Raw genomic sequence first — 13,483 nt, forward strand, 5'->3', positions numbered from 1 at the left:
AAATCAAATAAGCACTTTTTTTATTTTTTTTTTTAATATCAGCGTTTGAAGGAAAATTCAAATACCAAAAGATACACAGACATGATGCACCAATATTAAAAAATTATTATTTTTTGTCAGTTTTTCTTTATCGTAAACGTCAAAAAAGGAAGCTCCTGAAAATCGTCCTTTTAAACAAACTGTTTATTGTAATACAGTTTACAGAGAAACACCTGTTGTTCACCCAGTTATAAACAAACAAAACAATAAAAACAAACTTAATTTACACAGGCATTCTTTAGAAGGTCAGTGGTTTAGTATCCTGCCGTAGCAGGGGATGGGGGCGGGGGGCTGTGGGTGGCTTGTGGGGGTAGAAACAGTAACTATTTCTCTAGTTTTGGCCTGTTCAAACACTATTTTCATCAACATATGCCTCACTATGTCAAATGGAATTCAATTTGGCCTTTTTTTTAATGTTTTGAGCATCAACATATTTTCTGTCAACATGTAACATTCTCCTGTTCACATTTTGCAAAAAGAGAGAAAAAAACAAAGTGGTTTCATCATATAGTGATGAATAGGTCCCGCCTCGGATTCATAAGAGAAACAACAAATCAAAACACTTTTCTTTTCTCTGTTCTTTAGGTTTTAAAACACAATACTGTGGTTGTAGCATGACGCCTTCAGGGGCTCACACAATGAATGGAAACACTGCTATCCAGGTGGACATGGGACTTTTCCATAGAACTGTTTTTTTTTTCTCTTTACATTTCCATCTCTATCACTTCAGATGTTGGCTTGTGCTGAGGGAGATGAAGGGAACCTGGGGAGGATAAAGTGACACTGACACAAGTGAAGTTGCACAAAGACAAACAAATGGCAAGTTAGATGGAGATATCTAACGTCTGAGCGGTGCCATCTGAGGAATTTCCCTTTTCAAATGTTTAAATCAGATGCATACATGTACAATACTGTACAAGGAATAGATTGATAATCCCTCTGGATTATCAGTTTTAGCAAAGAAACCCTGAACCTAAACAAGACCACATTGTACTATAAACAGCTTGTCCTTTCTGTAATACCCCAAACGTGGCTTGGATGTGAGATAGGGAACTGTATTAATTACTGTACACAACATAATGCCCAAGCTGCTCTCACGCCTCCCCACAAATGCTGCAACACAAGAGAATGGATCAGAATCAGGTGAGATGGAGTTGTTGTTGCTCTCTTTGGTGCGTGAGTAGAATCTGCGTGGGCTTGATTTTAATTCCAGTTTGTAACATGCACATTGATTTCAGCACTGGCAGCATTTCCACAACTGTATCACAGGGGAAGGCTGATCTCTGAACAAATGGGAGGGAGGAAGGTTTTTGTGTGGAGGCAGCAGGGCTCTTGGCAGTGGCTTTGGTCGCTGCTGGGTGGGTGGGTGGGTGTGGGAGCTGAGGTGGTTTATGGGGATACCAGACAGAGTAGTAGCAGTGTTGTTGTTAGTGGTTGTGGAGGTTTCCGGATCATTTATGATCGTTTCCTCCTTCCCTCCAGGTTTCTGAAGTTGGAAGGCCTGATCTTCATCTCGGCAAACTCGATCGAGTGCTCGTGGCCTTTCCAGTGGAACCAGTTTACACCCTGAAGAAGAGGAGATAGAAGGAAGATGAAGAAAGATGGAGGTTTTCAGCCATGTTCCTGGACCTTTCGGTACCAGTGGTTTCAAAGTTCTTCCTTTCTACAATCTCTGCATATGATAACTACAGTATAGTTATTTATTATATTAAGGGAAAGATTGTGGTTACAGCAAATAAACAGTGTTTAAGTTATTGATAAGTTGGATGCATATTTAGGTTAACATCACCACAACACCAGACATATCGTACGTGATCAGGCTGTATGGTGTTTTAATAATATTCCCACAGTAACTGTGTTTACATTCTTTCATTTACTTTGTGATACTGAGTGAAAGTGGGCTACAGGCATAGTTACAGTATATAACTGGAGATACATCCTGATAATGTTTTCACCCTGTCTCATTAATGAGCATGAGACTACTACCCTGTCCTCCCTGCTTCTGGGACCAAACATACACCCTTGTCACTGTGAACATTTTAAACAGATTCACACTCCACACTACATAAGGGGCACACAACTTCCAGCAGTGGCATTAAACTTTTCACATTGGACAGAATTCCTAGAGAGACTTAGCTGGTCAAAGAAAACCTTTTTGTTTTCATGAGCCCCCTTTAAGGACCCCGGGAACCCCTTCAAACACAGGTGAGCCCTCGTCAGGAATCTAAGACTAATGAAACTCCTTCACTGACGTACCTTGCTGTGACTGTTATCTCCATATCGTCCCATGAGGTTGACACGGTGACAGTTTTTATACCAGAAGGCTCCCTTATAGGACAGAGCACAGTTGGTGACGGCAATGTCGTTGTCATGGTCGTAAGTGGAGAATGGGCGACCATGGTGGTAGGTCATAGAGTCACCTACAAAGACACACAACAGAGAGAGAGAGAGTCAGCTGAATGAACTGTGGTACAGTTTCTGTTAGGAACAGGTCGACTGTTACATTTCTGCAGCTGACGAACACTGAACAACACAGCATGTACACACTGTGTTTCTGCATGTGCCAGGCTGTGCCTATATACTGGTCAGACTGGTCATTCTTGTTTGTATATCATTGTTTGTTGTGGTAATAGAAGTTAATATCTGCATACTTGGGGAACATTGCTTATTCACTATAAAGGAAGGACAAAACCACTCTTATGGTGTGCTGATGAGTTGAAATTGAAGTTTCAACCCAAATGTTTAATGCCAGTGATATTCTAGATTTTTCACAGTATTTTATATTTTCTGATTACGGTGTTGCGTGTGAATCCAAACCTTCATATACCTTCAGCTCTCAGCTTATTAGGTACACCTAGCTAAAGCTACTGCAGTCTAACTCAACAGTGCTGCAATAAATCCTCTTCCATGGTTATAATGTTCAGTTTGTGTTAAAGGTGTTGATTCACCTGTATGATCATTTTGGAGGCTGTAGTTTGTGGCGCTGTTAAACAGTATTGTGTTAAACTGACATGTTTATTTTGACTCAGTCCCACACACACACTGTCCAGCTGCTGGAAATGCTCATTAGAGAATCAAATGTGTATTAATCTGCAGCTGAAAATAGTCCCAAACTAATGCACTAACTTCCTCCTGTTTGAGGAACTTTTGATAAAAACTACAGTGACCAGCTGTTTAACAAAAAAAACATATATAAATATATATGAAAATAAATATATATTTACTTTTTTTTCTTCAGTAGGAACCAATGGGCTCAGGGCTGAGAGCCACAGACTGGTTCTGAAAGCATTGAGAGATGAACTAAAGCAGCGTGTACATGTTCTGCTTCAGGCCACAGAAGTCAGCTTTACCTGCTGTTCCACTGTATCCTCCTACGTGGACTTTGTAGCGGGTTCGAGGTTCAGAGACGGAGAACTTGTCATACTGAGCGTAGGCTGTTTCTCCCTTATCACTCAGGTCAACTCGCAACTCGTACTGGCCTCCAGTTGTGATCTTATGTAGGTTGGACAGACCTGAGTGAGACAGGAGATTATATATAAACTGGACAAACAGCAACAATGAGCAACTGAATGAATAATTCTGACATATGATATAAATTATTGACATTTAGATAAGACTAACTTATATCTGATGGCTGATAACCGTACTTGGACTCAAGTGAAGGTCTATCTGTTTTTTGTCATTTAATGTTAATTTTTTCATCTAAGTGTTTCATGCCTCCCACACTGTTTATACATTTTGCAATGAATATATAATCAAGGAAAATACATCATATTAGAAACAGATGACAGAAAACACTGGATAAAATATTTTTTTTTTTTTATAAATCACTATAATTCCTAGCTGAACACATTGATATATTACCACATCCTTATGTATGGTGGAATACTGTGTTGTGCTCTGATGTTTGCTAGAAATTACCCAGCCAGAATTCATCATTCATGTCTCCGAAGCCAGCTGTGTAATTCTTCCAGTTGCGGAAAAACTCCAGTTTGCCACTCTGTCGTCTGAGGAAAACCTGCAAAAAAAAAAAAGACAAATAAAAGAAAAAAATATATATATACTGTATATATATATATATATATAGTTTAATAATAGTATTAAAATAGTAATAAAGTTAAAGTTTAATAATAAAATAATGTTTTGACCAAAATATGAGTTAGTTTAAACTGAACTTGCAAAATAGACTGTAGACTCAGCCAGAGATTTAAACCACAGTCTCAGTGTCCTAAATAAATTCTCAATGAATTCTTTCTTAACTGGTATTAAGCTACATCCTTTTCTTTTTTCTTGCCACTTGTGTGCAGTGGAACAAAACACGACACTTACACGCTCTATTATCTATCACCTTATAAAGTTTTTGTGGCAAACATGTTACCAGACAATTGAGTGGAATTAAAACAGTAAGCTTGTGGACTGTAAACCAAAACAATGAGCTGAAAGGTGACAAAATGCTCCACAGAGCTGGGCAGAACTGCAGGTTTGGGTGAGTCTGAGTGACACCTTTTACATTACACAGAGTCAACTGACCCTCTGTTAGTACAGAAACACTGATTAATGCAGTTTTATATACTAATACATGTTGAGCACATATGTCCCTGTTAGCCGGTGACTTACGATCCATCCGCCTCCATCAGTGCTCATGTCGCAGTAGACCTGGAGGGGCTGGTTCTCATCTCCTCCCAGATAGATGGTGTACAGGCCTGACGAGGTATCACCATTCAGGAGGGCCTGGGAGCAGTCTCTGGGGTGTCTGTACAGCACACCAGCTACACACACACACACACACACAAAATAAAGATGAAGTGGACCAGACAGACTGTGAAACAAGGGATTGTATACTGCAGCAGCCACAGTTTAGCAAATGTTCTTAGTTTCACTATAATCTGCTAATCTTTTCAGTGGATTATCATATGATTCAGGGTTTACAAAAACTGTGCATTTGTCCTCACACTGCATTACTGACAGTATTAAACAGTATTAAACAGACACTATGGCAGAAATATGATTGATATTTTGATAGTAAAGACATACAGAACAAACTGGGGTTAGACCTGTGTATATATCTACTCACTGGTGGTGAAGACAGTAGTGATGACTCTGCTCCTCTTGGGACCAGCAATGGCCTGCAGCTTGACTGAATACTCTGTGGAGGCGCTGAGCTGAGCCATGTTGTACGATACAGCAGTGGGACTCAGGACCACCTCCTGATGGAGAAAATATATTCAAACCTTTTTTTTCTTGATATTTATCATATGTTCAGTGTACTACTGACCAGTTCCTGGCGTCCACTCACCCGGATGGTGCCATCGGCAGACTCGAAGCTGAGAATGTATCCGGTGATATCAGCGCGAGGCGGCTTCCAGGTCAGCATGCAGGTCTCGGTCTGGATGTTACTGGCGGCCAGATCCTGAGGAGCATCCACATCTAAACACACAACAGTCATTTAAAACAATCTCACACTGTCCAGCTTCAGTTTCATGTTTTTCTGTTTCAGACCCTTTTTTATATAATCTTTTATTAAATCTTTAATTCACGTATTTTCACACAACATCACTGCAGCCATTAATCCTGTTAATGTATAAGAAAAGACTTTCACATCATGCACTTCTGTCTCAGATTAAAATACAGCTGTAGGTCTCCAAACCAAACAGATCAGCTTTCAGGCAGGACTGCTCACCGGTGGTAAACTCAGTCGTAGTGGCTGCGCTCTTGGCCAAGTCCCTGACAGCATACACCTTCACAGTGTAGTGTGTCGCCGGAGTCAGAGAGCTCATCTCAAACTCCACCACGTTTCCCGACACACGCTCCATCACTGGAGCCACTGGAGTGACACAGACAGGCAACAACAGACATGCAGGATAAGAGGCTGGCTGTATAAGAAGAAGCAAACTTGGTTTAGACTGACGTGTCAGAAAGATGTTTTTTAAACTTTTTTTTTCCATTTAAAAAAAGAATATTGCAATATTGGTCATGTTGTCTCGCTCAGGTATGATGAAGGTATGAGAGTCCTTCCTTTGTGAAGCCTCTGAAAAACTTGGAGGAAGGTAGTATGAACAGTGTGCATGTTTATCCATATATCTGCATGTTTTGATACGACATACCTAAGTCTGCGCTGTAAGTGATGACGTAGCCGTCTACAGTGGCAATGGCGGGCTGCCAGAGCAGCAGAGCTTCAGAGTCTGTGATGTTGATTGCAGTCAGACCACGAGGCTTATCCAGAGCTGTACCACACACAAACACACACACTCAGTTAGTGAGAGTTGACTATGGACATAGTTGTTGTGTTGTGTTAGAAGGAAGTGAAAACTCCTCCACCTTTAGCCATGCTGCTTGAACATAAATGATTGTACACGTTTGATGAAAACACTTGAATAAAATATTGTTACTGATTTGTTTTAGCTAACTGGTTGCTCTGACACAGCTCATTAAAACCTTAAAAACTTTAAGGTTTTTAATGATTGTTGTGATTGTAGATGTGATTAAACAGTAGGTTTACAAGCAACCTGCTGCAGTATAACAAAGCTGAAAACTGGGTGTGTTATAATTTAAAGTTTTCCATGGCCCTTACTGTACCTGTGGTGACACTGTCTGACCCAGGCTCGCTCTCCCTTTGGCCCTTGACGGCGACAACAGTGACCTCATAGGTGACCCCGGGTGTCAGGTTGGACAGCACAGTCTGAGACTGAGAGTCATCCACGATCAGTGTCTTTGCAGTACCTTGGAGTCAAAACAACACACGGATGTGAACGTGGAGCAGAGGCTGAAGTTTTGTGTAAATTTGTGTCGTTACTGCTTTTACTATTTTTTTGCACATCCATTACAACTTCCTATTTTTCTGTCTACTACACTGGTTTTGTGACATATCTTACTCTGTTTCCTGGCAAATCATAAGACAAAACTTAACATCTATGGGTTAAACATAATCTATTGTGTTACAAAACCAAATTCAAACTTTAAAACTGTCCAGTTTCCTTACACTGGACACTGGGTCTGAAGGGGTGAAATTACATAACTTGGAGATATCCATTAATCTCATATGCAGCATTCACATCATAATAGAAGGGACTTTACTTTCATCACAGTGGAAAAAAGTTAATGATAATTATATTATTTTTTTGCATGGTTTTCTGATGATTATTTTCATCATCTCTTGGTGCCTGGACTTAGCAGAAATACCTATAACTTGTCACTAGGGGGCAGAATCACTCTATCATTGGAGACGAGGGTTGCCCTGCAGATGATGGAGTTTTAAATTGACTGATGAAACAGCAATGACAGAGCAGAGGGAATTGTGATAGTGGATATAATAACATTAATAAGCTGGAATATAGCCCTAAACTGACTGTTTACACAGTGAAATCTGCTGATTGGTAGTAGTATTACATTTTTAAACTAATATTTCTTGGTGTAAACAGGGATGTAGTTGAGGGTAAAACTTTTAGAGCTCTAGAGTTTGTTTGAGGCAAAATTTTATGATGTTAATGATTTTTTAGTATTTTACAGTTTTGGGGGATTTTCATGAATCATGTGACACTGCTGTAATAACCGTACGAAGCCAGATCTTCCATGTTTCAGCAGAGAACGACGGCTATCCTCACATAAGGACACTGACCTCCATGAGCAGGCACATAAGTGACCCTGTGGCTGTCCACCCGAGCTCTTGGAACTGCCCAGTGAACGGTGGCAGAAGTGTCGGTGACATCAGAGAAGCGGATGCCCTTTGGTGCGCCCAGATCTGGCAAAAGGCAAGACAGAACAGCAGGTGGGGGCAAAAAAAAAAAAAAAAAGACAAAAAACAGATGGTTTAGTCAATGTAACCCTCTCAGCATGGTGAGGTGTGGAAAACAGAACATACAGTCTATGTATTACTAAACTAAATGAATTCACAGTATAGACATATTACAGCGAGTAATTTCTGCTTTGGAATTAAGCAGCAGACAAGAAAAGACGCACACATGTTGTGTTATGGTAGCCCGGGCAGATCCACCACTGAAAGGCACTCGTTTTAGAACAGAGCGAAAGAGAGAGTGTGTAAAAGAGGTAGACAGACAAAGGGGGCCTGGGGAGGCCTGGTCTCACGGAGAAACCCTTTCCAGCTAACAGCGAACCACACAGTATCTTGCGTGACAGACCTGAGGAGATTAACTTGCCCCCATTTCATGGAAACACAAAAGTGAAACATGCGCTGTGCAACCCAAGAGTAAAGCCTTACCCCCAGGGAGGACAGGGGACACAGCCATAGACACCCGTTCTATGTGACACAGACAACTGCCCCCCCACCTCCTTTACAAAGAGAGACACTGACACATGGGACCGGGCAGTCAAAGACATTTGGGAGGAGGACTGAACGAAGACAACACAAGGAAAGGAGCAGAGTAAAGAGCTGAGTAAATGTCCTGAGTGGGGGTCGACCTCTATGAGTTATTAAAGGCCTGATAGATTCCTGATAGTTTTGAAGCTGCTATGCAAACAGACAAATTGAATATTCAGCATCTTCATTTTTTAACCCAGAATGACATTTATTACAGGAATAAATGTCCAAAACAGTATTTGTAATACTTGCATCAAAACCAGAATAAAACTATAATAATTATGCATCGTCAACATAGCTGCCTCTTATTCATCATTTTCATATAGGTCTTGTTCTGATCCAGCAGCAGTCTGCAGCCTTGAGAACAGCAGCGTCTAAGCTGCCACATGGCTCGCTGCTATCTGCTGGAACCACTCAGGAGTACTGACGGACAGGTGGAAACACATAGCTGCTGACACAAGACACACAACGCCACCACCTCTGGTCACAATCCAAAAAATCAGTGTTAAAATTGACAAAGAACCTCTGTCACTTTGTCAAATAAGTACGTTGAACAAATACCATCACACCTTGTTACCAGGTTAGTAAACAAACACAAGATGTGTGATATAAAAGACAAATGTTAGAACAAAGGTCTTAATGACTTTTCATGCTGTTACCACAAAAGACAAAACTGACAACATTAGCTAGGCTGACAAGACCAGTCCAGAGTTTCAGGTCACAGCTCTGATTTCTCGTTTCCATTCTTTCACTGTGTACCTGTTCTCACCCCCTCGATTACAGACTTGGAGCGTCTTCCCAGAATGAGCCCAAAGATTTCGATTTTGTACTCTGTGTCCTCAGTGAGGTCAGTCATTGCCGCGCTTCGCTCTTCGCCGCCCAGCACCAGCTCTTTTGGTTGGCCTGAGCCCTCAGCCTGGCTGACCATTATGACAAAGGTGTCGAAGACGTCTTCTTCAGCCTCCCAGGCCAGCTTAAAGCTATCGGGGGTAACATCGGAGACCAGGAGAGCCTGCACCTCCGGTTCGGCCTCTGAGTGACAGGGGAAAGTCAGTTTTCCTCCTCTGTGGAACTTAAGAGTGCTTTGACATTTAAGGAACATGGCAGTGAAAGAGAGTGTATCAGTCTATGTGCAAATGCCAGCATTGGTTATGTAGAAGTTCAGCATCAGTCCACAAATAAAAAGCCTGAGTTTGCAGAGTGGAAAGAGAAGAGTTTTACTGCAAACTGGCAAAGAAAAAAAAACACAGAAGGAAGAAATGTACTCGAGGCAACAGGGGGCAGGATGTGAGCCAAACAAAAGTCTCCAGCTGCTTTTATTTTAGGCTTAGTAAACTGACCTATCAAAGCCACTGTGGTTAGTAAGATGGAAAACTGATTCAGTCAAGACTGTTACTGTGAATTCATTGTCAGGAAATTTTAGGAAAACAATAAATTAGTCTGACTTACAGATGCCACTGTTTAAACTTGGGGAAAAAAATAATCTTTATGTGCAATAATCTCTTTCAGTTCAACTCAAGGTGTATAAAGGCCACAGGCCGTGCCTTGTACTTCAGCAGGGGCCGTCGAGCTCACTGCATTGTCAGTATGCTATGTTTGCATAGCCATTAGACTTGTGCAAGTCAGTCACAACAGCTGTCCGAGTATTTCTATTCATAAATATTTAAGTTATTCAAGCCTGCAACCCTCTGAACCAATGAATTTGCTAACTTGCTAAGTTAACCTGCCAGTAAGTTCACATGGTTTATTCAACAGATGTTGGCACCATCAATTCCTGCAAACAAATTTTTGGAATGGGTCAGTCTTGTTCAATTCCTAGGGACTTCAAAGTAAAGAGGCTTTGTCAGACAACACCTGCGTCTTTTATAATAAGTACTCAAATACAGTACAATGCAGACATCTAACTGTGTGTATACAGATGGGAGTGTACGCATGTGGTGCAGTAAAAGCTAGTATTTAAGCAGTCATTAGCAGCAGTTAATAATGGCAATGATAGGAAGAGAGAGTCAGAGAGACAGCAGGAGCATACAGAGGCTGGAGAAAAAGCACTGTTTCTCCAGAGGACGAGCCCGTTGCAGCTAATTACACAGAGAAACTTCCGGTAGCAGCACAGATGGATACATAGACTGGACAGAGCTTTTAAAGCAGCCTGGATAGAAGCAGATATAAGGGGGCTCAGGAAAGCCTCAATAAAGCCCAGCGCCACTGCTCATTAAAACGCTACACCAAATGTGAGGGTCTCAGGGGTCCTTGAACTAGCCTGAAACCCCTTTTTTTCATTGTGAGGGGAAACGCATGAGGCATCTGATGTGAGAAGAAGCGGTGGAAATGAGAAGCAGAGCAGACAAATCCCAGGGAGCTGTCACTCTTCATTAGCCGCCGGGCAGCTTTAGCTGGTCAGTGGAAGAGAGGGAGGGCCACATCCATCAGCTAACATGTGCTAGTTTGCTTCTGATTTCACCCTCCCACCACCACCACCACTTCTACCCTTGTATCCCATATCCCTCTTCACAATCTCCGCTCTCAAAAGAGAGCCTGTTTTCAGCAGAGGACTTTATTTTCCCTGCAACGTCGTCCTCCAGCAGACCAATGATGACCACCGTGCATAACATAATCAAATTAGTCAACACTTGTATTCACAAGTTGGAATGTTTTGTGGATTAAGTGATGCTAATGAAAAATGTTGAGCTGCGTCACCAGCCATTTGCATGCAGACAATGGACCTTGTTGAGTGTCTGCCATATTCTGCATGGCCCCAGAAGCCCCTGGCACCCTAGCACCAGAGCCCAGGGGCAATGGCAGCATGAGAATGAAGAGTGGTTCCAGGCTTGGGGGAACTGGGGATGCATACAGAAAAGAGCCCTCACACAAAGCGACAAAAGCGCCTAAGGGTTTTTTTTTTCCTCTGTCAGTCTTCCCATCCTTCTTCCACTTGACTGATCCTCATCAGTGAAATGGTGAATGATAATGTCGAAATAGATGCTGACGCTAAAAAAAAAAATTGTCAACCAACGCTAAACTTGACCTTCTAGTCTGGGTAAAATGGTTTTATAAGGTACGTCAAAAGATATTTTGTTGTGGTTATGCTTTATTTGTAAGGATGCTCAGTGGCCAGTAGAAGGCATAATTAGCAGATTCTGGTTTTTTTTGTTTACAGCCCACTGTAATCCATAGCATGTTAATCACTGATCACCTGTTTTAAAGTTGTGGCTGATTGGTGTATATACATACAGTAAACAGCAAAACTAAAATCTGCTAATGACAACTTGAACTGGCCTCTGAGCACCTTTACAAATAAAGCGTAACCACAACAAAATACCTTTTGAGGTACCTTATAAAACCATTTTACCCAGACCAGAAGGTCAAAAACACCCAGTTTCAGGCATTAAAACCTGTTTAATGTTGTGGCTGATCGGTGTGTGGACTGAATGGGTTTTGTGTGTGTGCTGCTTCAGAGTATTAGCCCATTTCACAAAGGGATACATGCATGATGGATGGCTGATGAGGGGGTTTTGTTGGGGGATTTGCACACGCTGCCTGAATGGCAAGGAGAGTTTGTTTACCCCATGAAGAATAACTTTCACCACAGTGGCTGATGGCTAGATTGTCCTTATATACACCTTTTTGAAAAGTACTCCCAGCACTGAGGGTAAACAGTTTGTGATCAGAAAATGGAAGCTGAGTTTCTGCCTTAAAATATGTCCATAGGGACGAACAAAACAAGTATCTCTATAACACCTATCAGAGTCAATTTAACACTTAAAGACAGGAATGAACAGTCTCACCAGAGCTTTATGAAAAGACAAACACCATTTGTCAACTGCAAGTGACTGTCATTTAGAAAGTCCACATGGAAAAACATTGGTTAATTTACTGCATGAGCAGTGTGAGCAGAAGGAGAAGGAAGCAAAGGAAAGATCGAAGCCCCAGCATTGACGGCGTTGATACCTGTGATGGTGTCTGCAAAGACAGGATCTAAGAGGGCTCCCTTGTACACCCCGTACAGATTGGCCCTGTACCAGGTGGTGGGGGAGAGGCCAGAGATGGCAAGGCTGCGAGCATCTGCAAGCACCGTGTGGTTTTGCCACTCAGCGCCTGTTTCTGCATCAGTAACCTCGACCAGAAAGGCCTCAAACGCCCCGTCCTCAGCAGACCAGGACAGGAGGAAGCTGTCCCATGACACGTCGCTGACAGTGACGTTAGTTACCACAGGCTTCTCCTCCTCTGGGTGACGACAAACATCAACATGGAGTTACACAACTGGGACACGCATACAGGATGAACAAAAAAGGTTAGACCAACATGTTTCACAGCTGATACTGGACTTTGTGGACTAAAACTAGACAGACTCATAGTAAACTGGGGAAAGTTTTTAAAAATCCAGTATTGACTCCACACATTGGTCCAACCTTACAACACGCAAACACACAGATTCAGGAGGCCCTTGGGATGTATTTGAACCTTTCTTGTTGACAACAATGTAAATTGTAAAACAGATGAAACAAACAAGGCTGAACTTCTGCTCAGCAGTGGATGAGTTCTCCTTGACAATATCAGCTGCAAAAAAGGGGTCGACATTGATGATCTCTCATTTGTATTTCAATCATTTCATGTTGCTGTCAAGACATAAAGAAGAAAAAAGGAAATATTCCCTTATTTACACTACAAAAGGGCAGAGGGAACAAACAGAGTCATTATCAATGGCTGCCTATAGCCATCTCTTCTAAATGACCATATAAGTGGAAAGACTTAAAGATAAGAAGCAGCAGGCAGACATGCTGATGCAGTTTCTGCCCATTAATGGCTGTGAATGAGCCATTAACATTTGAAGGTGCGGCATAGCCCGGCCAGTATATGGCAGAAGTACGCCGTCCACTTCAAACCCATGGGGAGGCCATGCAGTGCCACGTGCAGCTGCCTGTAATTGGTATCCATTGTGTGTGCAAGCATTCAGACAGTAGATTAGAAAGAGGCTGAGATAGATGGCCCAGGTAAACATCAAGGCTCCCATTATCCTCTTTTCACTGTGCGGAGGAGAGGCGAGCAAATGGAAGTAGACAATAGGAATATGATGGGATGGGGTGGGGGTGTATGTGTGTTGTTGTTAGGGGGGGCCTTTTCTCAGCTGAT

At 42.0% G+C, this 13,483-nt stretch overlaps 1 protein-coding gene across 6 annotated transcripts in view; it reads right to left on the reverse strand.

Moving 5' to 3' along the window:
- Positions 1 to 657: 657 nt before the first annotated feature.
- tnc (tenascin C) overlaps positions 658 to 13,483 on the reverse strand; it is a 40,510-nt gene continuing 27,684 nt past the window's right edge. The window contains exons 11-23 of one of the 6 annotated variants that reach the window (XM_041043093.1): positions 12,302 to 12,577; positions 9,113 to 9,385; positions 7,655 to 7,777; positions 6,616 to 6,759; positions 6,144 to 6,263; positions 5,720 to 5,863; positions 5,336 to 5,466; positions 5,114 to 5,246; positions 4,657 to 4,808; positions 3,961 to 4,057; positions 3,390 to 3,551; positions 2,296 to 2,459; positions 658 to 1,605 (exon numbers count right to left, since the gene is read on the reverse strand). In XM_041043093.1, the coding sequence (XP_040899027.1) occupies positions 1,495 to 1,605; positions 2,296 to 2,459; positions 3,390 to 3,551; positions 3,961 to 4,057; positions 4,657 to 4,808; positions 5,114 to 5,246; positions 5,336 to 5,466; positions 5,720 to 5,863; positions 6,144 to 6,263; positions 6,616 to 6,759; positions 7,655 to 7,777; positions 9,113 to 9,385; positions 12,302 to 12,577 (2,030 nt within the window). In that variant the 3' untranslated portion in view covers positions 658 to 1,494. Of the gene's footprint in view, positions 1,606 to 2,295; positions 2,460 to 3,389; positions 3,552 to 3,960; positions 4,058 to 4,656; positions 4,809 to 5,113; positions 5,247 to 5,314; positions 5,467 to 5,719; positions 5,864 to 6,143; positions 6,264 to 6,615; positions 6,760 to 7,654; positions 7,778 to 9,112; positions 9,386 to 12,301; positions 12,578 to 13,483 lie in introns of all 6 variants that reach the window. The other 5 variants (XM_041043092.1, XM_041043095.1, XM_041043094.1 and 2 more) reach the window with 5 other exon arrangements.

This window comes from Toxotes jaculatrix, chromosome 7 (assembly GCF_017976425.1).
Source record: "Toxotes jaculatrix isolate fToxJac2 chromosome 7, fToxJac2.pri, whole genome shotgun sequence".
NCBI classification, from domain to species: Eukaryota; Metazoa; Chordata; class Actinopteri; family Toxotidae; genus Toxotes; species Toxotes jaculatrix.